The sequence below is a fragment of the Aspergillus thermomutatus genome (genome assembly GCF_002237265.1).
Source record: "Aspergillus thermomutatus strain HMR AF 39 chromosome Unknown NODE_162, whole genome shotgun sequence".
NCBI classification, from domain to species: Eukaryota; Fungi; Ascomycota; class Eurotiomycetes; order Eurotiales; family Aspergillaceae; genus Aspergillus; species Aspergillus thermomutatus.
Window position 1 is genome coordinate 12,876 of NW_020798211.1, and position 24,905 is coordinate 37,780.

The 24,905-nt window shown below is 46.4% G+C and overlaps 5 protein-coding genes across 5 annotated transcripts; 3 read left to right on the forward strand and 2 right to left on the reverse strand.

Moving 5' to 3' along the window:
* Positions 1-178: 178 nt before the first annotated feature.
* CDV56_102127 (putative P-type ATPase) lies at positions 179-8,435 on the reverse strand (the record flags this gene model as incomplete). Its single annotated transcript, XM_026755746.1, has 24 exons — positions 179-393; positions 458-984; positions 1,071-1,265; positions 1,317-1,530; positions 3,394-3,630; positions 3,680-3,828; positions 3,887-4,037; positions 4,095-4,140; positions 4,187-4,310; positions 4,366-4,598; positions 4,669-4,803; positions 4,854-4,936; positions 4,984-5,316; positions 5,379-5,532; positions 5,610-5,928; positions 5,981-6,088; positions 6,141-6,286; positions 6,336-6,685; positions 6,746-6,877; positions 6,939-7,005; positions 7,062-7,202; positions 7,252-8,178; positions 8,240-8,279; positions 8,335-8,435. 24 exons carry the CDS (start codon positions 8,433-8,435, stop codon positions 179-181), a joined length of 5,127 nt encoding a protein of 1,708 aa, XP_026612660.1.
* Positions 8,436-9,701: 1,266 nt separating this feature from the next.
* CDV56_103309 (type V myosin) lies at positions 9,702-17,426 on the forward strand (the record flags this gene model as incomplete). The annotated part of the gene is made up of 11 exons (XM_026756928.1): positions 9,702-9,748; positions 9,853-9,932; positions 9,988-10,725; positions 10,772-11,112; positions 12,335-12,499; positions 12,577-12,709; positions 12,762-12,951; positions 13,004-16,865; positions 16,926-16,999; positions 17,056-17,270; positions 17,317-17,426. 11 exons carry the CDS (start codon positions 9,702-9,704, stop codon positions 17,424-17,426), a joined length of 5,955 nt encoding a protein of 1,984 aa, XP_026612661.1.
* A 768-nt stretch (positions 17,427-18,194) lies between these two features.
* On the forward strand, positions 18,195-19,353 carry CDV56_104181 (non-canonical purine NTP pyrophosphatase; the record flags this gene model as incomplete). Its single annotated transcript, XM_026757800.1, has 7 exons — positions 18,195-18,368; positions 18,443-18,516; positions 18,577-18,721; positions 18,777-18,813; positions 18,861-18,922; positions 19,071-19,152; positions 19,274-19,353. The coding sequence occupies 7 exons, from the start codon at positions 18,195-18,197 to the stop codon at positions 19,351-19,353; spliced, it is 654 nt and encodes a 217-aa protein (XP_026612662.1).
* Positions 19,354-20,501: 1,148 nt separating this feature from the next.
* Positions 20,502-22,175, reverse strand: CDV56_104408 (C78 family peptidase; the record flags this gene model as incomplete). Its single annotated transcript, XM_026758027.1, has 6 exons — positions 20,502-20,517; positions 20,566-20,773; positions 20,830-20,984; positions 21,039-21,070; positions 21,123-21,590; positions 21,645-22,175. 6 exons carry the CDS (start codon positions 22,173-22,175, stop codon positions 20,502-20,504), a joined length of 1,410 nt encoding a protein of 469 aa, XP_026612663.1.
* Positions 22,176-22,981: 806 nt separating this feature from the next.
* Positions 22,982-24,828, forward strand: CDV56_104633 (aspartate kinase; the record flags this gene model as incomplete). The annotated part of the gene is made up of 4 exons (XM_026758252.1): positions 22,982-23,118; positions 23,195-23,275; positions 23,409-24,658; positions 24,731-24,828. 4 exons carry the CDS (start codon positions 22,982-22,984, stop codon positions 24,826-24,828), a joined length of 1,566 nt encoding a protein of 521 aa, XP_026612664.1.
* Positions 24,829-24,905: the final 77 nt, after the last annotated feature.

The window sequence follows — 24,905 nt, forward strand, 5'->3', positions numbered from 1 at the left end:
CGTTGCCGGTACTGGTAAGGCACAACTTAAGATCGAAGGAGAGACGAGCCGATTGAAACCGCAGCTGCTTGGTTTCTACCAAGTCTAGACAGGGGGAGAAGTATAATAAACGGTTGAATCATCCGGTCACCCAAAACATCATTGGGTTCAATTGGGGAAACCGTTCTGCATCGATTTCTCACAGGACTAGCTCATCATCGTCGATACAATGCTCGATCTTCCGTTCGAGCCGCTCGAAAGTCAGGACTCCGGCTTCGTCTTCTTGAAGCATATCGGTCCCAAGAAGGACCCCGTTTGTGCCCCTCATCAGATGGTTCGAGTTCCAGATCACGCCGATCAACGATGGAACTCGGGCTATTGCCTTTCCTTTCTCGAGAATGTTCACTGGTGTCACTGTAGGTGGGGACGTACGAATCCAGTTTCCCATCAGGCCATCCTCCAAAATGGTTGCGTTGACCTCTCTCGCGTGTCGTCCTATTTGAATGGCCCATGGTCCATGCTTGACGAGCAGACGCAGGAGGCTTAGGAGGCAAGCCGCCATCTTTTGAACCCAACGAGGAGCCTGGAAGCGACTCTCCCGCGTTTAAAGACCCATGCGATACAACATTCCGGCTTTCAGAAGGGAGTTTGGTAGGATGGTTTTGATTCCCGTGTGCGTGGAGCCGGCCAACGCGAGCAGCACCGGGAATACGGCTATTTCTGTTGTCTGTTGCTGGTCTGGGCCCGGAATTAGTCGCCCAGCCACTGGTTGGACCCATACCCACAGAGCCCCCTGCGGGTGCCGGGGGAATGGCGCCTCGTTGCCCACGGAAACGTCTCCTATCAAATTCATGTGAGTCCTCAAAACTAGGGAGCTCCCCAGGTCGGGCAGGGAATGGCGGGCTGGAAAAGTAGGGATGGTTTATTGCATCAATAGCATTGATCCTTTTCCGCCAGTCAAGCTTGAGAAGCTCGCCAAGCAGGGATATCGCCGTAGGACTTTGACTGTGAGCCGAATCAGATGGCTTTTCATTTAACGCTCAGGACATGTCCTGCTTGGATTCTGGGTTCATAGAAATGCAAGGCCTTACTCTCTGAATACCTCACGTAGACTGCCTGGTTTATACCCAAAACTTTTCACACCTTCGCAGCCAGGTAGAGAACTCCAACCGGGCATGTTTTCTTCGGTTGGTGTGCCAACAAGGTTGAATATCAGCTGGGCTTGGTTGAGATCACTGCTTCCAGCAAGAATCGGTTTCCCCTTGAACATTTCGCCGAAAACGCACCTATAATATTTAGTTAAAAAAATCGCGGAAGCAAGAGAACAGAAGATTTACCCAACACCCCACATATCGATAGCTGTTGTATAACGTCGAAGTTGAAGGAGAAGTTCCGGAGGCCGGTACCACCGTGTAACGACTAACGTGGTATACTCTCTTTTAGCTTCCCCTCCACCCTTTCCAGGCTGAGGTGGAGGCTCATCATATGGCCGAGCTAACCCGAAGTCTGCAATCTGAAGTATGCCGTTGTTGCTTATCAACAAGTTGGCAGCTATACGGGGTCAGCACAGGAATTGCCTTTCTCTGCGTCTTGAATGGAGTTTGACTAACCTTTCATATCGCGATGTAGGATGCGGTTCTATAACTCATAAATTAGAATAGTTTCCGGTCCTACGGTAAAGGAGAAGGAATACTCCGTGTAGGTATTTAAGTCCTTCAAGAAGCTGAAGCATATAGCATTTTATCTGGGGTTCAGTGAAATTCACTGCTGGGTTCTCCAAAAGTCCCGATAGATCATGCTCCATATAGGGAGTTACCATGTACATGCTCGGTTTTTTGCGGCCATCGCCTGTACTAAGTTAGCTTTCTCTAGATTTCTTGGGGGAAATCGACGGGAAAACCTTTGCTTCGTTCCACAGCCATCTCCTTTAGCTGTAGAATGTTGCGATGCGATAACATCTTCAGTAGTTTAATTTCACGAAGGGCTGTGATAGGAAACTGGTATAGATTCTATCAGCCTCTGGTAATGTTGTCCATGATCGAATGACCTGACACCATCCTTCTCATTGTGCATGAGGATCTTCTTGAGTGCAACTATAGATCCATCTTTCTTCGAACGTGCCTTGTAAACCTCCCTTTTAGCAATCAGTATTTTGACGAGAGTATTGAAAACCATGCATTGCGATACTGACCCAAAGGTACCTTCTCCAAGCTTGCCTAAGAACTCAAAATCACGGATGCTGGTACAACCCCGGAATCTGGGATTGCCATAGCTATCCCGTTCCAGAGACGCGATAGCCATTTTCATTTGAATCTGGCTTTTCAAGGAAAGAAATACCTGTGCGATAGAGATTACACAAGGCTGAATGTCCGTGATCAAAATGATGACCCACTAACACTGTAAGCCCTTAGGATACTTGTTTGAAGGGAATGAGAAAGTACCTTGGGAACCTAGGCACCGAGGAGCCAGTCATATGATGTAGAAAAGCATCATACTATAATTTTAGTTGATTGAAGAGATGAGGAGGTGCAACTGAGAAAACTAAGGTACGTCTCAACCCAAGACAGTCGATCTTCAATTTCAATGTTTTGGTGCATATTAATCTTTCAGAATGTATGACTTAAGGAGTTACCACTAGCCCCACATAATAATATGCATGTATCATATTATTGCTTAGGAAAGAAACCAATGCTTTTTAAAGGTTCATAAGATCATGGTAAATAGATTGGTGTCCGCCTGTGGTTAAGGTCACGTGGAGCTCCCGTGACCGGTGATCCGGACTTGGCTTTGGCTGACTGTTTCTGAAACAGTCCTTATGGTCTGCACTTGGACTCTATTGCCTTCACAAGTCTTGAAAGAAACTGTTGGACGTGTCTGGTTTTAGCAAGTATATCTCAGCCCTAAAATTTCATCTATTATTCTAATTGAGATTGTTAGCACCAAGATGGCTGCGCACCATCCTATCCACATTCATCCGGCACGGCCGCTTTATCGCTTTACAGCAACTGCCTTAGGTGCCAGCATGTGGTTCTTTGTATGAGCTTTCCACCCTTATTCTTACGTCTGGAGTATACTAATGTGATGATTCCACCATGTTTCAGCTCATGTATCGTGCGAAGAAGGATGGCCCTGCTTTATTGGGTTGGAAGCATCCTTGGGACCATTAATGACCATTCAATATGTGAATCAACGCTCTATGTCCATCTCAATTCGCTATGTACAGGGCAATTTCTAAAGATCACCATTTTTCGCAGTCCCTGCGGGAAATGAGCAGCGACGTTGAAGACATTCACACACAGTGCGGTCAAATCACTTTATAGCATTGCCGTTGATATCCAGTGCTATGTATGTTATCCACCAAGGCTCATATTTGCATTTCATCAAGCAGCACTTTATATTGACGACGCTGCTTACGGTTTCCTGGACGTAGCATTGTGTTCAAGCGACCAATTTTCCGGGAAAGTATGGGGAAGAACTTGCGTTCGGTGATCAACGAAAGTAGAAATGTGCTGATAGCGAGTGCAAAAAGCCAAAACGCGAACCCTCTGGATACAAATGTCAGCTGCATAGATTCGATAATCCACTCCGGTGGATCAAAAAGCATGTAGCTTGACACAATTGAGTCAACGACGATTGTAACGATCAAGGGTTCTATTGATTTAGTCGGTTTTAATCCCAACACTAAGGATCTCACACTCACTATTCGCCCTCATTGGCATCCGAAATGGTGGTCCCACGCTCAGAACGATGCTCATAAATATATATTGGAAGGTGGAGATCAAGAATAGAGCTGTATTTTCGGAGTTCTTTATATTGCTATTGTCCAAGTCTATTTTCGGAGGCTGAAACCTGTGAATGGTTAAAATGAGGCTCCCGTTGGATGGTATCTAGATGCATGCTAACGTACCATGGTTGCGACTGGACAGTCTTGAAGGCCACAAATTGAGCAAGGATGCATATGGATATCTGACCAAGCAGGGGAGTTAACACTTTCCGTGACACAAGATTTGCAGTTGGTCGCTTGCGGGAAAGCACAGGATATGGGCCAGTCCAGCCCACTTCGGACCGTTAGCATTGGAATTGACATAGTATCGAAGACGGATTAGAATGCTTACTAAATATTGCAATCGGCAAAATGAGTGCCAGGTCAATGAACAGAAACTGGAACTGTTAACGAGATACCCAGAGAAGTAATTACAATACTCACTTGAAAGTCGCCAAGATTCGATGCTGACGTGTATAGAAAGCTGACACTCGAGAACTGAATTGCGGAGTACAAACTCATGTACTTGAAGCAACAGAAGCTGGTTACCAAAGCAGCCCGGCCTTCCCTGTTGTTGGCTTAGCAAAATATGTACTTCAAATGAGAAATAGGTAGTCACTGACTTAATGAGTTGTGGAACACAAGATATATCAAATTGACGACTGGTAAAAGGCGCGGCGACGGATGCTTCGGCATCAGATAGGGATATACCGACATCTGCAGCTTTCAATGCACCACAGTCATTAGCACCATCCCCGCAGAACCCACAACAATAATTCAAGGACTGTAGTCGTTCGACAAGTTCATGCTTCTCATCAGGCGACATTCTGGCGAACACGTTTCCTCGAACAAGCATCTGTGGGAGTGTTAGAGGAAAAAGGACAAAAAGACCCAGAGAAGACTAAGCTTCTCGCTTGAACACTCACTCTTTTCAAAACAACGTCGCTGCCGAAATCCACAACCCATCTAAAGACATCTCCACTGATTGCAAGTGAATACTTATTAACGTTGCACGCAATCGCGGGCACGGAAAGATCCACATTTGTCGGAGTCAACGATGGCTAAATTCCATCAGCCGTACGATCGATTCAAGGGCAGGCAAAGTCAATACCAATAGGGTGCTCGGGTCAAGCTTCAGCGCCGGATTATCAACACATTCCCAAATCAGAGAAGCTCCAATATCGTGGTGATGACCTGCTCTGGTCAACAATTTGCTACAAAACTGACTGCGATAGACTCACTTTCCGCAAATCTTGGGATGAAACACTGTTCATCCGCTCGAATCAAGCCACACTCTCGGGCCACGCTGACCGCCGTAAGTATATTATCCCCCGTGCACATGACATTTCGTATGCCTGCATTACTGAGCTCTGCTATTGTCCCAGTAGTGCTGGACTTTAATTTATTTTCGAATATAATGAATCCGATGAATTCGAGGTCGCGTTCAACGAGTTCTCGCGTCAACTTTTGGGCTTTCATCCAGCTGAGTTTTGGTTCGTATCTCGCAGCGCACGCAATGACACGGTAACCTTTGTGTGTGTAGTAGCTCAACAATTCATCAAAATCGTGTGGCACTGCCCAACAATATCAGTTCAATCGTCTTGATATGAAACATTTCATATGGTGGTTGACTCACAGCTTTCAGGGAGGCAAATGGACTTGAGACTTTCCGGTGCGCCTTTGACGAAAAAGCTTGCTCCGCCATCTCCAAACTGTCTTACGACGACACTCGCACGGCGCAGCTCCGAGACAAACTCAAAATTCCTAAGTACTCCGAGTTCTATTGGTATCTAAAAAGCGTGTCGTTGTTTGAATCAGTGATCTGCTGCGCGTCCTGATAGATTTTCTCACGAGAAAGCATGCTTACAGGTTGACTGCCCCCAATTTGATCACTGGAATCGGCTATCTGATTAGGCGGCCTCGCAATAGGTGGCATAATTGTTTCGTATTTAGAACCATGGGGTTCCATAGATTGGCTTCCGTTCTCCTGATAGGACCAGCCAGTGAATTGGAACATCTTCACATCGAGAGGATCTCCCATTAGCTCGCCATCCACTACTCTGAGAGAGTGGCATGTTGCCATAGCGTGAACAATATTTTTGTGTTGCAGAGGACCGACAGTGGCTCCGACAGAAGATGAAGAGGTGGAGGCCATAGAAGCCAAATCAGCTTTTAGATCCGAGAATCTGTGTTGTGCTAGTGAGCACACCTCCATAAGATATATTGAGTGGTACAGACCTCAAATCCTGATTCACAGTTCGCACACCGAGCACATCCAGACCGTCCTCTGTAAGAGTCCCAGTCTTATCAAAACAGACTATATCAAGCTTGCCTGCAACGTTGACCCTACAGCTTTCTCAGTGAAAAATATCACAACATATAGAGAATATTTTCAAACCTTTGTGGACTGATACAAAATATCTTGTGACCTTTGAGTCGTGAAAGAGCTAGATTAGTGCCAATTGTCAGAGTAGCTGGTAAGGCTGGCGGCACAACGATAGTGATTAGATCAAGTGCCCTAACAATGATCAAATGCCAGGAAAGCTGCGCACTGTAAGCTTAACACTTGTATCATTTCTTGTGCCAGACTTACACCTAAGCGGACAAAATTGATAAATGACGCTATAAAACCAAAAGCAGCAATCACACCCATCACTGTGATGTAACGAAATGAATCTTTGTAGAACTTGAACCCTGAAGGTTTGGGAAAAAGCATTGAACGGACCAAGGCACCTTTGGTTGTCGAAAAACCTGTTCTCACAACCACTGCTAACGCGATGGCTTCATCATCATCGACGCTATGTGGCCGTCGTGCACGAATGACCTTTGTTCCACTGAAAAGAAAGTGCTTGGCGACATTCGGATGGATAGATGGAGTACTCAGGTTAAGGTACTTCAACGCATCGTCGGTCAACGGGATTTTTGATACAGGAACAGACTCTCCTTATCTAAAGTCAGTCTCGAGTCACGCAACCGAATCACAGAGATGATTGTTTCACAGACCTGTCAGCATACTCTCATTCACGATACAATCTCCAGATAGTAAGATGCAGTCGCAGGGAACTTGATTCAAGGAAGGATCCGAGAATTCAAAGACATCACCCGGGACCAATTCTCGAGAAGGGACAGACCTCCCTGGTAGCCCAAATATCAACTTTTGCCTTCCAACCCTTGATGCAGAGACATTATAACTTACAGAAACCATTCCTAAGCACGCGGGTATCGCACTCGAAAAGTGAGATTTCCCTCAACCTTTTCATCGTCTGCGTCGAGCTTAGTTATTTTGGACAATCCGGATTTGACAACGACCACCACATACCGTTTGTGTTTCAAGAATGGTTGCGCAGATACTGAATACCGAAATGAGGAAAATACAAACGGCGTAGTAATAGTATTCATCCAGCGACCATAGGACAAGACTCGCAATTTGGAAGATGTAGAACGGGTGAAATGCCTTCTTCTGTGAGTCTCTGGACTTGACGACACATAATCAAAAGCATGGCTCTTACTTCATCGATCAAAAGTTGAAAGACGGACTTCTGCTGAATATCAATGACATTCGCTCCGAAAATCTGCGCTCGGCTATCGTGATCATCTGCGTCCAATCCAATTCGCATTAGTTTGATATTCGTCCACAATGGATCTTTCCAGCCACTGGTCAAGCTGAATTTGTCCTCGACAGGGTGGTAGAAGAAGCGGAGACAGCGATAATCAATATATCTCAGGTATGGGACAGTCGAATCGTTATCTTCGTCCTGGGCACAACTTGCAGAGTCTGCAAAGACAGTGGAGAGCACACGTCCGTAAGGTATGCTCAACACTTCGCATATGCTGAATTGATTCCATTGATCCTGCACATATTCAGCGAAGTCCTTATACTGTGATAAACGGGGGAAGCCCACCTCCACTGCGACCCATTGACATAATCGAAGGGGCGTCGGCTTTCCTATAAGTCGGACTCTCCATCTTGGCAACCAACGTAGAAGAATATATGCAAACCCCAAAGTAAAAATGCATAGCAAAGAATATAGCGCCAAGCCCGTGAAGCTCGTTGAAAATCCAGCGATGACAATGGTCAAGTCCTCCGATACGATATAAATTTTCTGGGTGAGCCTGCTGTCAATTGTGCGCTCTCCAGTGCAGAAACTCGATGATGGGCGCCGCGGAAGGAGAGGGTCCTCCGCTGAGATTCTGGAGTAAGACAGGCGTTTTGACCTGCGAGAAGATATGATGGACTCATCTGCCTCGCTAACCTCACCCATAGACAATTCATCAGTTTCACTTTCAGCATCGATTACTTCTTCGCGAGGCCACTCAATGAAACCATCTTCTTCTTGAAAATAAGTGAAGCTGACGGTCGAGTCCTTCCGGCCGCGCCGATGGGCAAATGAGACGACACTTGAAGGGATACTCTCTGATATCGGCCCGTCAAAGACCTGTCAAGCCACGGTTAATCCATACTCCAGAACGAAATAGAGCTATGTATAATTAATGTACCTCGGTGCGAGCCATCTCGACATCTGACACAACACTATAGCTGACTATGCGTCAGTGGCACGCAGCAGAGACACGTTGGAGTCTCGTCAACATACCTGCTTCTCATAGAGTCACGTCGATGACTAGCTCCAGGAGCACCTTCAATTGACGAGGCCTCGGCCAGTGGCCGAGCGGAGTCATCTGTGCTTGGGCGCATTGCGCTGGCGAGTGCTTCCCTAGATCAATTGTGCTCTCCAACCACCAACTTGAACCAACGTCATCGGATGGAGAGGCTGAGTATCCCTGAAGAAGATGGATGAAGTGAATGCCCAGTCCACCAAGAAGTACTAGTTTGGTTACAAATGCAACTCAGTGAGTACTCTTCTCATGAGCTGAATGACATGGGAATCTGCTTTTTCAAGATAATACCTTGAGAGGTACCTCTGTTCTCCTTTATCAGCACGTGACTATTTTCACCATGATTCCCATGTCTGATACGGAGTAATTCAGGTTTCGTTAATTTGATTGGCTATTGGCTTCCTACACAATGACAAACCATCCTACCTTAGGTAAGTCATGAATGCTAGTTACCTATATCTTCCAATTCAAGTACTCCAGTTTTGTATTTGGAAGATTAACACCATGTATGTTTAACCAATAGGTGTTATTGCCCATCTTATAGGGGAGACCAAGTGTTGAAGCATGCAGATATTTCATGAATGACCTAACAGTCAGAATACCTAGGCTCTATCTACCTTAGTGTTTGGTAGTACAACGCGAATAAACAGTAGTTGTGGTTTTGATTACTACTGTCTCTCCCACACTACTAGTGTGCTGTGAGTGATATTAATATTTCCTGTGGTTCCTCCTGAAGACCTAGCTCTTTCTCTGTTCTCAGCGCAGACAACAAGCATACTACTGATGGTAGTTACCACCTAGATCATGAGGCATATCACAATCCCAGAAGCCTGAAAGCAGAAGAGCATTGTCCAGATATTGAATGAGTATTGAGAGGTTAAAATGAATCAGGATTATGCGGTAACCAAGAGGGTACCCACAGAGTACAAGAACCATGCATGTATAGAGTGTGTATCAACCTTTCCCATTTGGTACTACAGAAGTCAAACCGTGCTAAACCTTGTTTCCACACATATCTTTCCATTCCTAAGTATTAAGGGAGTTTATCGTAGCAGGCGGACAGAGTGCTCAGCCAAAGAATAAATAACATGGTAAGCAATAGTCATAATGATTTGTATATTTATTGTTGGGAGCGGACTACGGAGTACAGATGGGAGGTTCTCAACACTGGCAGCCTTGTCCCGCCAAGCCCCTCGGCCCAAGGGCGCTAACGATCCCACCAAGCCAGTTTATTCCAGACCTCCCAAAAACGAAGCGTATCAAATTCTTCCTCAACCCTTGCCAAATCTCTTCCGCAACAACCCCTCAATCAACGCTGTTTTCCCTACTCTGACAACCGCTCGCAATGTCTGAGCCTATTAGGAACAAGAAGGCGGACTTTCCGGTCGCACCGTAAGTTATGCTCTCTTCGTTGATCTCTGATTTCCATACATCATGCTTCGTCGACCATCTTTTGGGCCTCCTGTCTCAACTGCTAACTTGTGATCGAATGACAGGACGCCGCAAAACACACCAGCTAACAATGCACCTATCTCTTCTCATGCTCAACAACCCGGGGTTGCAAGCATCAAAGAAGGTAAATTTTTCGTTCAATGTAAAGCGGTAGCATTGTTTCCTAACATATGTGCCAGAATCACTTGATCACGCTACGGCGGCTTCTCTTTTTGCAAGGAATCCTGGGCTTGTGTCCATGATTCAAGGTAAACTTGGATCGCTTGTTGGACGCTCATCAGGCTACATCGAGTCTCTCCCCGCCCCGGTCCGTCGGCGTGTCGCTGGCTTGAAGGGTATCCAGAAGGAGCATGCCAAGCTCGAGGCTCAGTTTCAGGAGGAAGTCCTGGAGCTTGAAAAGAAGTACTTCGCCAAATTTACACCCCTCTATCAGAGACGTGCCACGATCGTCAATGGGGCTGCAGAACCGACCGATGACGAAGTTGATGCGGGCAAGGAGGAGGATGAAGAAGAAGAAGAAGAAGAAGAAGAAGAGGTAGATGTCAAGGCCGAAGACGAGCCCAAGCAGGATGATGAGAAAGACATCACAACTTCTGGAATCCCTGAATTCTGGCTTTCCGCCATGAAGAACCAGATTTCTCTTGCAGAAATGATCACTGATCGGGATGAGGAGGCTCTCAAACATCTTACCGATGTTCGCATGGAATATCTCGATCGCCCCGGTTTCCGACTCATATTCGAATTCGCGGAAAACGAGTTCTTCACCAACAAGACTATCTCAAAAACTTACTACTACAAGGAAGAGAGTGGCTACGGTGGTGATTTCATCTATGATCATGCTGAGGGTTGCAAGATCGATTGGAAGGCTGACAAGGATCTCACTGTTCGCGTGGAGAGCAAAAAGCAACGCAACAAGAGTACGTTGACCTGGAATTGTTCAGTGGGAAATCTAACGTGCTCTAGACACCAAACAAACCCGAGTCGTTAAGGTCACCGTGCCTACCGAATCCTTCTTCAATTTCTTCTCTCCTCCACAACCACCGGCTGACGACGATGACACCATCGCTACCGATATTGAAGAACGCCTCGAGCTCGACTATCAGCTTGGCGAGGACATCAAAGAGAAGCTTATCCCCCGCGCCATTGATTGGTTTACCGGCGAGGCTCTTCAGTTCGAGGAGTTGGGTGACGACATGGATGCGGACGAGTTTGACGATGAAGACGATGAAGACGATGATGAAGACGAGGACGACGATGATGACCGAAGATCCGATCGCGATGTTGACGATGAATCCGACGAAGAGGTAGGTTTTCTCTCTCTTTATCACTCCAAATCTACCTCTGCCTTGATTTTACACCGCCCTTCCCAACGATGACAGCGACTCCTCAATCTTAACTTATCCTTTCCTCCCATGACCTTCTTGGAATGGTCACTGACCTGCGAATAGGATGGCACCTCCAAGCCAAAGAAGGAAGCAGCAGAGTGTAAACAAAGCTGAGCATGGCCGAAGTCATCTAGGGGATTGATTATTTGGGCCATGTCGCAGCCTATCCTCCTTTGGGTCATAGCATTCACTTCTCTCTTCGCACCGCTGTGACTGGGATTCTCGCTTCCAGGTTGCATCTACGTCTAGTCTTTCTATCTAACCGTATTCATCTCCAAGGTCCAGGTGTTTGATACGTGCGTTATTCATACGGCAAGGACTTTATACTCTCCGTATCTACCTAATGTTCTCTTTTTACCTTTGTTCTTACATCCGACTTTTCGACGCTGTTCCCCCTCCCTTTCTTCCCTTTTTATCGTCTTAAAATATTTGCGGCGTGAGGAGTATGATATTCAACCATGTTTAATGATTATCAAGCAATTATCAGTTGCGAAGGAAGACGCTCACAGCAAATGGTAAATTCAAAATTCAGACTGGAAGAAGTACAGAGGGTTGATGAGTTACTGCTCAGCGCTATCTTTTCGATTAGTAAGGGTCAATACTGACTTGTTGCTTGAAATTAAACCAAGGAGACCTTCAACACCACTCTTGTTTATCCAACTTCTGCTCTGTAGACATCCCTTCATTATAACAAGGCTTGGCTTTGCTTATAGGTTTTGGCAGATGTGTGATGACTGATAAGTAAGTTTGGAAACATGGATTTAATCCACATATTGAATATAGACTATCTATAGGTTCTTGGCGTTTTTAATAATGTGGAATGGATATGGTCCTGACTCCTGACAAGTGGCGCAGCTTTCCAAGCTCCTCAGGGCTCAGGGGTTGTGGCTCAACAATAACAGCCAGCTGTTCCACCACCTCACCTCAGTCGGCTTTCTTTTTGGATGAGTGCGCTTTCTTTCTTTCTTTCTCTCTTCTTTTTGAGCAAAGCCACAAGACAGTGGTAGCTGTTTGCAAGCTTTAATTCTTGCATTTGGCGATCTTATTCCCAGACGCCTCGCTTCTCACTAGATGCCTCTACCAGAATCTTGTATATGCTCCGCCTCATAGACCACCTATCTACCATACCTTTCATTCCCAGGGCATCGATCTAAGAGGTGTTACGACTTCAATGGCACACAACTACGAGGTTGGAACGCGGGCCTGGCAGCCCGACCCGACGGAGGGATGGATTGCATCCGAGGTCAAGGAGAAGGTGGTCGATGGAGACAAAGTGCAACTGGTCTTTCTGTTGGAAAATGGAGAGGTAACTCGCGCACTGTGTACCTTAATTTGCGTCACATTTGTATATCAACGTGGCTAACAATTTTGTCGCGGGAGAAGAGGAAAACGCTCGAGACTACACAAGCCGAGTTGCAAATGGACAACAATCCGAATCTACCTCCCTTAATGAATCCTGCGATGCTGGAAGCAAGCGAAGATCTCACGAATCTTTCCCATTTGAACGAACCTGCTGGTGCGCTTTGTCGTCTGTAGCCTAGTCAACTTTGTCGCTGATTGCTCCGAAGTTCTGCAGGCTATAAAACTCCGTTACGCGCAGAAAGAGATATATACATACAGCGGCATAGTTCTTATTGCAACGAATCCCTTCGCTCGGGTTGACTCGCTCTATGTACCACAAATGGTACAGGTGTACGCTGGAAAGCACCGTGCCTCACAAGCACCCCATTTGTTCGCTATCGCGGAGGAGGCATTTGCGTAAGCCACCACTATGGCCATTGTTCAACTTCTACTTACATGCGTCGATCAGTGACATGTTACGAGATGGGAAAAACCAAACGATTGTGGTATCTGGCGAATCCGGTGCCGGAAAGACGGTGAGCGCCAAATACATCATGCGGTATTTTGCGACTCGTGAATCTTCGGACCAACCCGGAAAGTATACAACAAGTCGGGCGGATGCAATCAGTGAGACCGAAGAGCAGATTCTGGCCACAAACCCGGTCATGGAAGCTTTCGGTAATGCTAAAACCACAAGAAATGACAATTCATCACGGTTCGGGAAGTATATCGAGATCATGTTTGACGATAGGAACAACATCATTGGGGCTAAGATTAGGACATACCTGTTAGAGCGTTCTCGGTTGGTGTTCCAGCCCCTCAAAGAACGCAACTATCACATCTTCTATCAGCTTGTGGCTGGGGCAACCGACCAGGAAAAAGAAGATCTCGGTCTCACCTCGGTTGAAGATTTCGATTATCTCAATCAAGGTGGGACTCCTACCATAGAAGGTGTCGACGATCAATCCGAATTCAATGCGACGAGGAAGTCCCTTGGCACGATTGGGGTGCCGGAGAGAACGCAAGCTGAAATATTCCGCATTCTGGCTGCTCTGTTACACCTTGGCAATGTCAAGATCACCGCCACGCGAACTGATTCTACTTTGTCCCCATCGGAGCCTTCTCTTGTTCAGGCTTGCGACATGCTTGGTATCGATGTGAATGAGTTTGCCAAGTGGATAGTGAAGAAGCAGCTAATCACCAGGGGCGAGAAGATCACCTCCAATCTCACACAGCAACAAGCAACAGTCGTTAAAGATTCAGTCGCAAAATTCATCTATTCCAGTTTGTTCGATTGGCTGGTTGATAAGATAAATCGCCGCTTAGCTAGTGACGAGGTCCTTAGCAGCTACCAATCATTCATCGGCGTCTTGGATATCTATGGTTTTGAACATTTCGCAAAGAATTCGTTTGAACAATTTTGCATCAATTACGCCAATGAGAAATTGCAGCAGGAATTCAATCAGCACGTGTTCAAGCTTGAGCAAGAGGAATATGTGCGCGAAAAGATTGATTGGAAATTCATTGAATTCTCCGACAATCAGCCGTGCATTGATCTGATTGAGGCCAAGCTGGGTATCTTGTCTCTTTTGGACGAAGAATCGCGGTTGCCGATGGGCTCAGATGAGCAATTTGTGACCAAGCTACATCACAACTTCGCGGCCGACAAGCAGAGGTTCTACAAAAAGCCCCGGTTTGGCAAATCGGCTTTCACCATCTGTCACTATGCGGTTGACGTGACTTATGAGTCTGATGGCTTCATAGAGAAGAACAGGGATACTGTGCCAGACGAGCATATGGATGTCCTACGCAATTCTTCAAATGAATTTGTGAAAGAGATATTAGACACTGCTGCTGCTGTTCGGGAGAAAGATTCGGCCTCGATTTCATCCAAACCAGTTGCAGCTCCAGGGCGCAGAATTGGAGTCGCTGTCAACAGAAAGCCTACACTTGGAGGAATTTTCAAGTCATCGCTGATTGAGCTCATGAACACCATCAATTCTACCGATGTGCACTACATACGGTGCATCAAGCCTAACGAGGCGAAAGAGCCCTGGAAATTCGAAGGGCCAATGGTCTTAAGTCAACTCAGAGCCTGTGGTGTGCTCGAGACCGTCCGCATCAGTACTGCTGGGTACCCCACTCGTTGGACGTATGAGGAATTTGCCATCCGTTATTACATGCTTTGTCATTCGTCTCAATGGACCTCGGAGATCAAGGAAATGTGCCATGCGATTCTACAGAAAGCGCTTGGGGACGCGAGCCATCAGAAACAAGATAAATACCAACTGGGCTTGACCAAGATATTTTTCCGAGCAGGTATGCTTGCGTTTCTGGAGAATCTCCGTACATCCAGATTGAACGAATGCGCAATCATGATACAAAAGAACCTGCGGTGCAAATATTATAGGCGTCGATACCTCGAAGCCCGCTCTTCTATCCTCACCACGCAAGCTCTAATCAGAGGCTTCTTGGCAAGACAGCGCGCGGCAGAAGTCCGTCAAATCAAAGCTGCCACCACTATCCAGAGAATTTGGCGTGGTCAAAAGGAACTGAAATTCTACAACGAAGTTCGCGGCAATTTCATTCTGTTCCAATCAGTGGCTAAGGGTTTCCTCTGTCGACGCAATATCATGGACACCATACATGGCAACGCAGCAAAGATCATTCAGCGCGCATTTCGATCGTGGCGTCAAATACGTGCATGGCGGCAGTATCGTCGTAAGGTAATCATTGTTCAAAACTTGTGGAGAGGGAAGCAGGCCAGGACGCAATATAAAAAACTTCGAGAGGAAGCGAGAGATCTGAAGCAAATCTCCTACAAACTCGAAAATAAGGTGGTGGAGCTGACTCAGTATCTCGAGTCACTGAAGCGCGAGAACAAATCGTTGAACTCGCAATTGGAGAATTACGAGACACAATTAAAATCATGGAGAAGTCGTCACAATGCTTTAGAAAATCGCTCCAGGGAGCTTCAGGCTGAGGCTAATCAAGCTGGGATTACCGCTGCTCGATTGGCCGCCATGGAGGATGAAATGAGCAAATTGCAGCAGAATTACGCTGAGGCACAAACGATCATCAAGCGCCTGCAAGAAGAGGAGAAAGTCTCGCGGGACTCAATTCGTTCTGCGAATCTGGAGTTGGATCGGCTCAGACAACTGAACAGTGAAGCTGAAAATGACCGGGCCTCTCTTCGCCAACAAGTTGCGGAGCTTGAAGAGCAGCTAGAGCTCGCTAAACGCAGCGTTCCTTTGAATGGGCTTAACGGAGATGCGCAGAACGGCGGCTCTATGCAGCCGCCTGCCGGTGGGTTGATTAACTTGGTCTCCTCAAAGAAGTCTAAACCTAAGCGACGGAGTGCCGGCGCCGAGAAAATCGACACTGATCGCTTCAGCGGTGCTTACAATCCCCGGCCTGTGTCTATGGCAATCCCAAGTTCGACTCTTGGTCGTCAGAATTTTTCAGGGCATACTTTCTCACCAGGACTTGACACTGTTGAGGTAGAGCTCGAGAATCTACTATCCGAGGAAGATGAGCTCAACGAGGAAGTCGCAATGGGATTGATTCGCAACTTGAAAATTCCACTGCCCAGCTCGACACCTCCGCCAACCGAGAAGGAGGTCCTATTTCCTGCATATCTCATCAATCTTGTCACGTCAGAGATGTGGAACAATGGTTTTGTTAAAGAATCCGAGCGTTTCTTAGCCAACGTGATGCAGTCAATTCAGCAAGAGGTCATGCAGCATGATGGAGATGATGCCATCAATCCTGGCGCTTTCTGGCTCTCCAACGTGCACGAAATGCTTTCATTTGTCTTCCTGGCAGAGGACTGGTACGAGGCACAGAAGACGGATAATTACGAATACGACCGCCTCCTGGAGATTGTGAAGCATGACTTAGAAAGCTTGGAATTCAATATCTATCACACGTGGATGAAGGTGTTGAAGAAGAAACTGTACAAGATGATTGTCCCCGCGATCATCGAATCTCAGTCCCTTCCTGGGTTCGTCACCAGTGAAACCAATCGATTCCTCGGGAAGCTTCTTCCCTCAAACAACAATCCAGCCTACAGCATGGATAATCTCCTCAGCCTTCTGAACAATGTCTACAAGGCAATGAAAGCTTTCTACTTGGAAGATTCTATCATTAATCAAACCGTAACAGAGCTTCTTCGGCTTGTCGGTGTCACCGCTTTCAACGATCTCCTGATGCGAAGGAATTTTTTGTCTTGGAAGCGTGGTCTTCAAATCAATTACAACATAACTCGGATTGAGGAGTGGTGTAAAAGTCATGATATGCCTGAAGGGACATTGCAGCTTGAGCATTTGATGGTAAGGTGATATTTCAAGACAAGGTGATAATTTTCACTGATAAACCTTTTTGTTTTCCAGCAAGCAACGAAGCTCCTTCAGCTCAAGAAAGCTACCCTCAACGACATCGAGATAATCCAAGACATCTGCTGGATGTAAGGCGGACGTTCGCAGCACTTTCAACATGAAGGCTAATTGGTTTATTCTCTAGGCTGTCACCAAACCAGATCCAGAAGCTTCTGAATCAATATCTTGTCGCTGACTATGAACAGCCCATCAATGGCGAGATCATGAAAGCCGTAGCCTCACGTGTCACAGAAAAGAGCGATGTACTCCTTCTTACCCCCGTTGACATGGAAGACAGTGGTCCGTATGAAATCGCCGAGCCTCGTGTCATCACAGCTTTAGAGACATATACACCATCATGTGAGTGCTTCGACAAAATGGCGCCCAGAATACTAATAATATCCAGGGCTCCAAACACCGCGCTTGAAACGTCTCGCAGAAATCGTCTCGGCACAGGCAATGGCCCAGCAAGAGAGGCTTGAAATCTCTGAAACTGTTGCGATGCCAAGCGATTAATATTGTCTACCAGTGCCATTGTCAATATTCGTCGTGGCAATGCGTCACAAGCTCATCTCAAAAACTTACAGCGCAGTCCGTCCTACCATAGATTTTGCAATCGCAACCATTAAAATAACTTCTGAATGGTCTTGGCTTCGCTTCACTCTCTTGGGTAGTCATTACGGTCTTAAACCTTATTTTCTGATTCTTGTATATGAACTAGCATGTTTTGACGCACAAAGTTCGGACACTTGGGACAATTCTGGGTAACAACAATGACCAAAGAGTCTGACATGCAAAATTGATAAAAATGCATACGCCCCTGTGAGGGTGTGACTTGGATTCTACTTCGGTTTCCGTTGCTATTTGCCGCTGTTCAATCAGGGTTATTCTTGAAGACAATAAGCTCTTAACGGCCATACATCAAAAGCCGTTTCTATTGTTGTGTCTTTGAGACCACGAGTTATATTGTTACACTGATTTGCTCACGTCGAGTCTGTGTACGTCCCAGTTTCAAGGTTGATCAAATACCTACCAGGTACCTTTAGGTACCTGAATACTTTAGTTAGTGATAATGAACCCAATCAGACCCGTCCTTTTTTATGGAGACGGCCACTGCCCAATAGGAAGTCGCCAACTCATTAGTAACTAAAGGCCATACCTAGGTACCTACCTACGGTAGGGTTTACAATATGGTCATCAATTTCTTATTATTGCGAGCTAAGTGAAAACACAAACCATTGCCTATCTTTGTCTCATTGACTTTGCTCCTGCAGCACCAGAACCATGATTACTGCGGCGAAGTTAAACTTCATCACCAGTAACCATAACAAATTGGCCGAAGTGAGAGCGATACTCGGAAATGTAGTTGAGATTGACAGCCAAGCAATCGAGGTACCCGAGATACAGGGATCCATTGAAGAAATCGCGAAGGAAAAGGCTAGGTGTGCAGCAGAAGCGGTATGGAGTGAACCTTTCTTTAATGTGATTTAATATGAGAATCGCTGAATTTTCATTTTGACGCTTTATGGAAGATAGGCGGCCCTGTCTTGACGGAGGATACAGCGCTTGGATTCCGAGCTCTGAAAGGACTTCCAGGCGCGTATATGTAAAGCTACCTTGAATCGCTTTGTAGCTTTGGGACAGTGGAACTGACCATGCAATATAGCAAACATTTTTTGAGCGCACTGGGACACGATGGTCTCAACAGGATGCTTGACTCTTTCGAGGACCGAAGAGCAGAAGCCGTTTGCACATTTGCTTTTTGTCGTGGTCCTGGAGAAGAACCAATACTTTTCCAGGGAAGGACCGAGGTAAATGGATACACACGTATAGATGGTGCTTTCTTACAACTAAATCGGACAACAGGGTGTTATTGTCAGGCCGAGAGGCCCATTGAACTTCGGTACGTAGATTGGTCATGATCATTATACTTTTCATTAATTATGCCAGGCTGGGATCCAATATTCGAACACAATGGGATGACATATGCTGAGATGGATAAGGAGGAAAAGGTAAGACATCTAAGTGCCTTCCAATTGCTCGCTCCACAGTTGGACAGAAACACAGGAACGGAGATATCATTTCCCCTCTCTCCTTGTCGGACCTTAATATTTGTCTTCGAGGACTGTTCAAGTATCTTGCGCTGATTTGTTGAGATAGAATCGAGTTTCTCACAGGTACAAGGCTCTTGTCAAGCTAAAGCAGTGGCTCGAAGAGGGGCACCTCTACCTTGATAGTGCAGGTATGAGGACCTGAAAGGTGTAATTGCAAAAGCCATTAGGTTTGCACAGATCGGGCTTCACTCTATATTTTCCAGTCGGCTTTCTTTCCAGGATTCTATCCAGGCTGAAATCCTCGCACAGTTGCTCTCTACATCATCATCCTCCTCACTATTGAGCTCCACCACTATCTCTTCGTCAAAAGCTTCGCGCGCTTCCTCTGACAAGACGCCAAATATTTCAGAATCTAAGTTTTCCTGCAATTTGGCCTCCTTGTAATTTCTGGAAAAAGCGAGATCATGTTAGGGCGAGTTTAGGGAAAGGGTGAAGAGCAGTTATGGGAGAGAAAGAAGAAGTAGCATGCACGTACCTCGCAGAGAGACGGTCATATAAAACGGAAGTCGACGGACATCGCAAGACCACCACGAGATCTATCCATGATTTGGGAAACAAGTCGCACGCATGCCAGTCAATCAAGTAGCCGCCCTGAAGCACTTCATCTTCAATCGCATCCAGTAACTACCGTCACATCAGTCTACGTGCGTAAAATCGGGATGAGTCTGGAACGTAGGCAAGATCCTCATAGGTGTTGCGAATTCAATACGAATAGCGAAAAATCAACGACGTACTTTGTCCTCGTCAACGATCCAGGTTTCCAAATTTTGGTCATAGCTTTCGAAGCAACCTCGATCTTTGGCGACCTGGTTTATGGATAGGTGTCGCAAGCCGACATCCTGCGCTAATTTTTCACAATGAACAGTTTTCCCTACACCAGGGGTACCGGTGATGATCACATTCGGGGATCTTCGCATACTGGCCCTAGCAAGAGTGCTAAGCGCTCAGGAAGTGATGATTTGAGTCGTGTCTGATACCCTGCAATGGAATCGAGGGGTTCGGGGAATTTTTCATCGGGGCGGCAGTGCTTTATGCCTCAGGCATGAATTTCACAGCCGTAAAAAGGTAAATCCAAATCATAGGTAGTGCTTAAATGCAGAGGCATTATTAAACTCCCTGGAACCTGATAGCAAATTCTATGAAATAGTCAATATTAACGATTTATCTTGTTTGTATGCCTTACGGACTCTGTTGGAAAGAGTTACTCGGCATATGATGAAAATATTCGTCTCGAAAATACCTTACCCTTCTTCCTTCTCTACCTGTACATTAAAAGGTAGTAAGGTACAATAAGAAAGACCTGCTAATATAACATCGGGCCCCTTCTTACTCCGTATATGCTGAAATAGCATCATTCGAGCCGTGCCCCAAGATGCACTTTGGAATTTAACCATGATAATTCCTGGTTCGCTCCCACATCGAGTGAAGAATACGTCAAGCTGAACTCGGGTGTGTTCACTCAAATTGAAGGCAACGACTAACAAACGCGCAGTCTGAAGAAGTCAGAGTAGTCAATCACAAGACAAGCTTGCTGAACTTACTTGAGAAGCTCGAACACCTTGTATTTCTGCAAATAGGTAGTACCGCGCCGATATGCTTTTAGGACCTTCGTTGGATCGGGAGATGCTATTGCTCTTGGTCCACTGAGACGTCTCACTGCCAGCGGGGACTTAAACATTGGATCGAAGACCAGAAGATTCGCACCTCCGTCACCCCGAATTTCGAAGCCAACGATGGTTAAGGAGTGGCCTGTGGTGTATCAGTCGCCAATATGCGGAATTGATTCAATGTTGATACCAAAGTACCTTGGTGTTGTAGATATATGGGGGGTAGGTTAGTCACAAAGACTTTGTCCTCTTCGTCCAAGGAGCATGCGCACCGGAAATAGGCCGCGACAGCCGCGTACAAGGCGTCGTGGGCACGCATCTCCCTGGTTTCTCCGATGCTATTTGCTTCGCAGCTGCTAAAGGTCAGCATCTTGGCTCCGTGGTATCTGAAGAAAACCTGGTCTTACTCTATCCCCAGACTCAGAAATAGAGCCTGTGCCTGTAGGAATGAGAATTCTGTCATTTATCACATTTTAGCATTCTGACGTTACCTCTGGCGTGCCAATGTACTTCCTGGTGCCGCGAATCCCCCCGGTCTCGGCTCTTCCTACGCTGTTGAATCCCATATCCCATGCACGTTCGATCATATCCTGTAGCTGCAGAATAGTCGGTAGCGTCTCAGTAAAATGCTCATGACCGGCGATATGAGATTCTTGAATGTACGAAATGAGCATCTGAATATTCCTGTAACCACAGAAGCCGCCTTCCCTTGGCATCTTAGAAATTTGGCGGACCTTCGGATTGCAGAAAAAAGCTCGCTGAACAGACTTGTCTTGTTGGCATAGTTGGGCAAGCACTGAGATCACATTGGTGGTCTCGTTTTCAATTGTCTCTCTTTTTAAAAGCTTGCCATCCGGGCCGATGATGTTGGACTGTGTTTTCTTTGCACCCTGTTCTAGTAATCTCCGAAGCCACGACGGCATTCGTGTTTCATGAGCGTATGGTCCCAGTTCTGCACGCTGTGTCCCCAATTAGCGCAATATCAATAGCAATTTTTAGCACGGGCATAGTACTCCGAGTCTTTTCACACTTCCAGGAGGCGACACATTGGCTAGCATGGAGCTCGTCAACCCTTTTTCCGTTGACGATGGGCCAGGCCCCTGCCTTGGAAACCGGGGTTTAACTGAAACGTTGCAAGAATCTTCGAGAGTCCCGTCATCGCCCATTCGATTTTTTGAGCGTGAACGGTCGTGGTCCTGGACTCCGCTCACTCTCACAGAGGGTTTTGGATAGATCGATGGCGCGTTGTCAACTGCCATCTCTTCTGCGGCATGCATATCAAGATGATACGGGATTTCAGCAGATACTAGGATCTCACCACAGCCATGTGGACATTCGATGTACATATTTTCATCACCTGGGATTTGTGGTTGTTGGTATCTGGGAGTTGGTTGATCTTCATCCCCATTTTCTTCAGAGGGAGTCTCGAATTGTCTGCCACCTTCGGGATGACAGTATTCAACATGCTGCGCAACAAAGGTGTCATCAGGATCAGAGAATGGACAGAATGGACAGGTTGGGTGATGAACGCCGTCTTGACACATTATTATTGCAGTCACAAGAGTCAGGGCACTCGCTAGTAACTATATTCTTCCTATGAAAAGCCACGGCGGGGCTATGTCCTTTTGTATACCTCCTGAGAGTGGTTATCTGCTTTCTGTCTGGGGAGGGGCAATGGAAGGGAATGATGTTTTCACTGGGAATTGAGGACTTCGGCCGTGGAAACAATATCTATTATTATTTATTCCATCCTACTGGTGAGCACGGATGCCTGATCGAGTTCTTAGGTACCTACACTATCGGAAAGCAACTGATTAAAAGAGGCGAGCGAGGTAAACTTATGTACAGTCTCATAGTAGTAGCAAGAAAAGCTATTTCTTCTATTATTCCTGAGACACGGAGATCTGGACGGATACTTAGGACCACCTCAAGGTCTAACTCGGATGATGACTCCGATATACAAATAATAAAAATGATAAAGATATCAGGGGATCGATAGTAATACTAAATAATGATAATGATGATATGCTGAATTATAACGAGGGGTACTCCGTTTATTATTATTTTCATTAATTATTTTCATTTATTTGATATACTATTTTATTTTCTTTTTATTTTTCTTTTGCTATTTATTATTTTATGTTTTTATTCTTTTTAGCCTCTCGAGGATGAATCATCAGAGAAAAAAAGCTGGGCTCCGAAGTATTCACTATGTGCTCCGCTTTCGCAACCCCGCCAGTCCATATAAAAAGGTGGCTCTGCTGCCCGCGCCGATTACAGGACCGCTGTCATACAGGTTGAATTCTTGTATTTGCAAGGCAGCTTGTCTTGTCATACTTGATCTAGCAGTATGGGAGGCCAAATACAATCCGACTCGAGTCCTCATACTCTGTTAATGGTCAATGGCAGCTCAAACTGGGTAGTACAAAAATTCGGGGGCACCAGTGTCGGAAAGTTTGCCCTGAATATCATTGATCAGGTTGTGCTGTAAGTCCTCATATATCCGCCTCAAAACATGAGCAAGTTTTCTAATTATATCCCTGCTGTTATTTTCATCATCCAGGCCGAGTCTCAGAGAAAGCAAAGTCGCCGTGGTATGCTCTGCAAGAAGCAGCTCAACCAAAGCTGAAGGTACCACGAACCGGTGAGTCATACCAGTTGATGCATAGTAGACAAACTGAAACTCTTCCTGCGCAAATATTTGATCTCCATGCCCCTCCCTTCTTCTCAGTCCTTCATTTATATCTCTCGTTTACTCATTGGCAATGGTTGAATAGTCTCCTGCGAGCAGCCCGTGATGCCGAAAACGCCCAGTCGGACGAGTATGTTTCATTGGTGGAGGCAGTTCGGCTCGAACACGTCCAGGTCGTCGAGAATCAGATTCAATCTGAAACCCTTAGAGCTCAGTTAATTGCAGAGATCAATGGCGAGTGCGAAAGAGTCCTGAAGGTTCTAGAGGCGGCTCAAACGCTCGGGGAGATAAGTGCGCGTTGTGTGGACAAAGTCATCAGTACAGGCGAGAAACTTAGCTGCCGGCTGATGGCTGCTTTTCTACAAGACCGTGGTGTGGATTCGCAATATGTGGATCTGGCGGAAGTGATTGATTTCCCTATCGGGAGTCAAGGTCTCGACCAGGACTTCTATAACAATCTTGCTACTGTTCTCGGCAGCAAGATCAGGGACTGCAAAGGAAGAGTGCCGGTCATCACTGGCTTCTTCGGGACTGTGCCTGGGGGTCTTCTTGACCAAATTGGTCGCGGTTACACAGATCTCTGCGCTGCACTTGTTGCAGTCGGAGTCCATGCCAAAGAACTACAGGTGTGGAAGGAGGTTGACGGGATCTTCACCGCTGATCCTCGCAAAGTCCCAACCGCGCGTCTGCTGCCAGCCATCACACCCGCTGAGGCAGCTGAATTGACATTTTACGGCTCCGAAGTGATTCACCCCTTTACCATGGAGCAAGTCATCCGCGCTAGGATTCCCATTCGCATAAAGAACGTTATGAATCCCAAGGGTGATGGGACCGTGATCTTTCCTGACTCCACATACGAACTTGAAAGAACAACCCCGGGCCATGATCCAAGACTCTTCCGTACACGAAGCCCCAGTCTCATGCAGAGGCCGAAGCGACCGACAGCTGTCACAATCAAACATAAAATACTCGTCATCAATGTGCATTCAAACAAGCGCTCGCTTTCTCATGGCTTTTTTGCTGGGATATTCTCTGTCCTTGACCGCTGGAGACTCTCGATTGATTTGATCTCTACAAGTGAGGTCCATGTGTCAATGGCCCTTCATTCGGAGATGCCTCTCCTCAATGGAGTTGGTGGAGACGAGTATCAGATCATCGACGAGGATCTGAAAGGCGCGCTGAATGACTTGCAGAAATATGGTACAGTCGATATTATCCCAGAGATGGCCATTCTCAGCCTGGTTGGGAAGCAAATGAAGAACATGATTGGGGTTGCGGGGCGCATGTTTACCACACTCGGTGAGAATAATGTTAATATTGAAATGATATCGCAGGGTAAGTGCCCTTGGTACTTCTGGGTTAATCCTCACTTGAAGCTTAAAGCTGATTGCATGTATCATGCTTTAGGTGCAAGCGAAATAAACATCTCATGTGTCATTGAAGAAAGGGACGCAGACCGTGCTCTCAATATCATTCACACTAGCATGTTTACTTTCCTGGACTGATGACATGTCTTCTTCGCCTGACCCTCGTGCTTTCTCAGAGTCAGTGTTGCAGGATCCTCCTCTAGTACTCCGAGGGA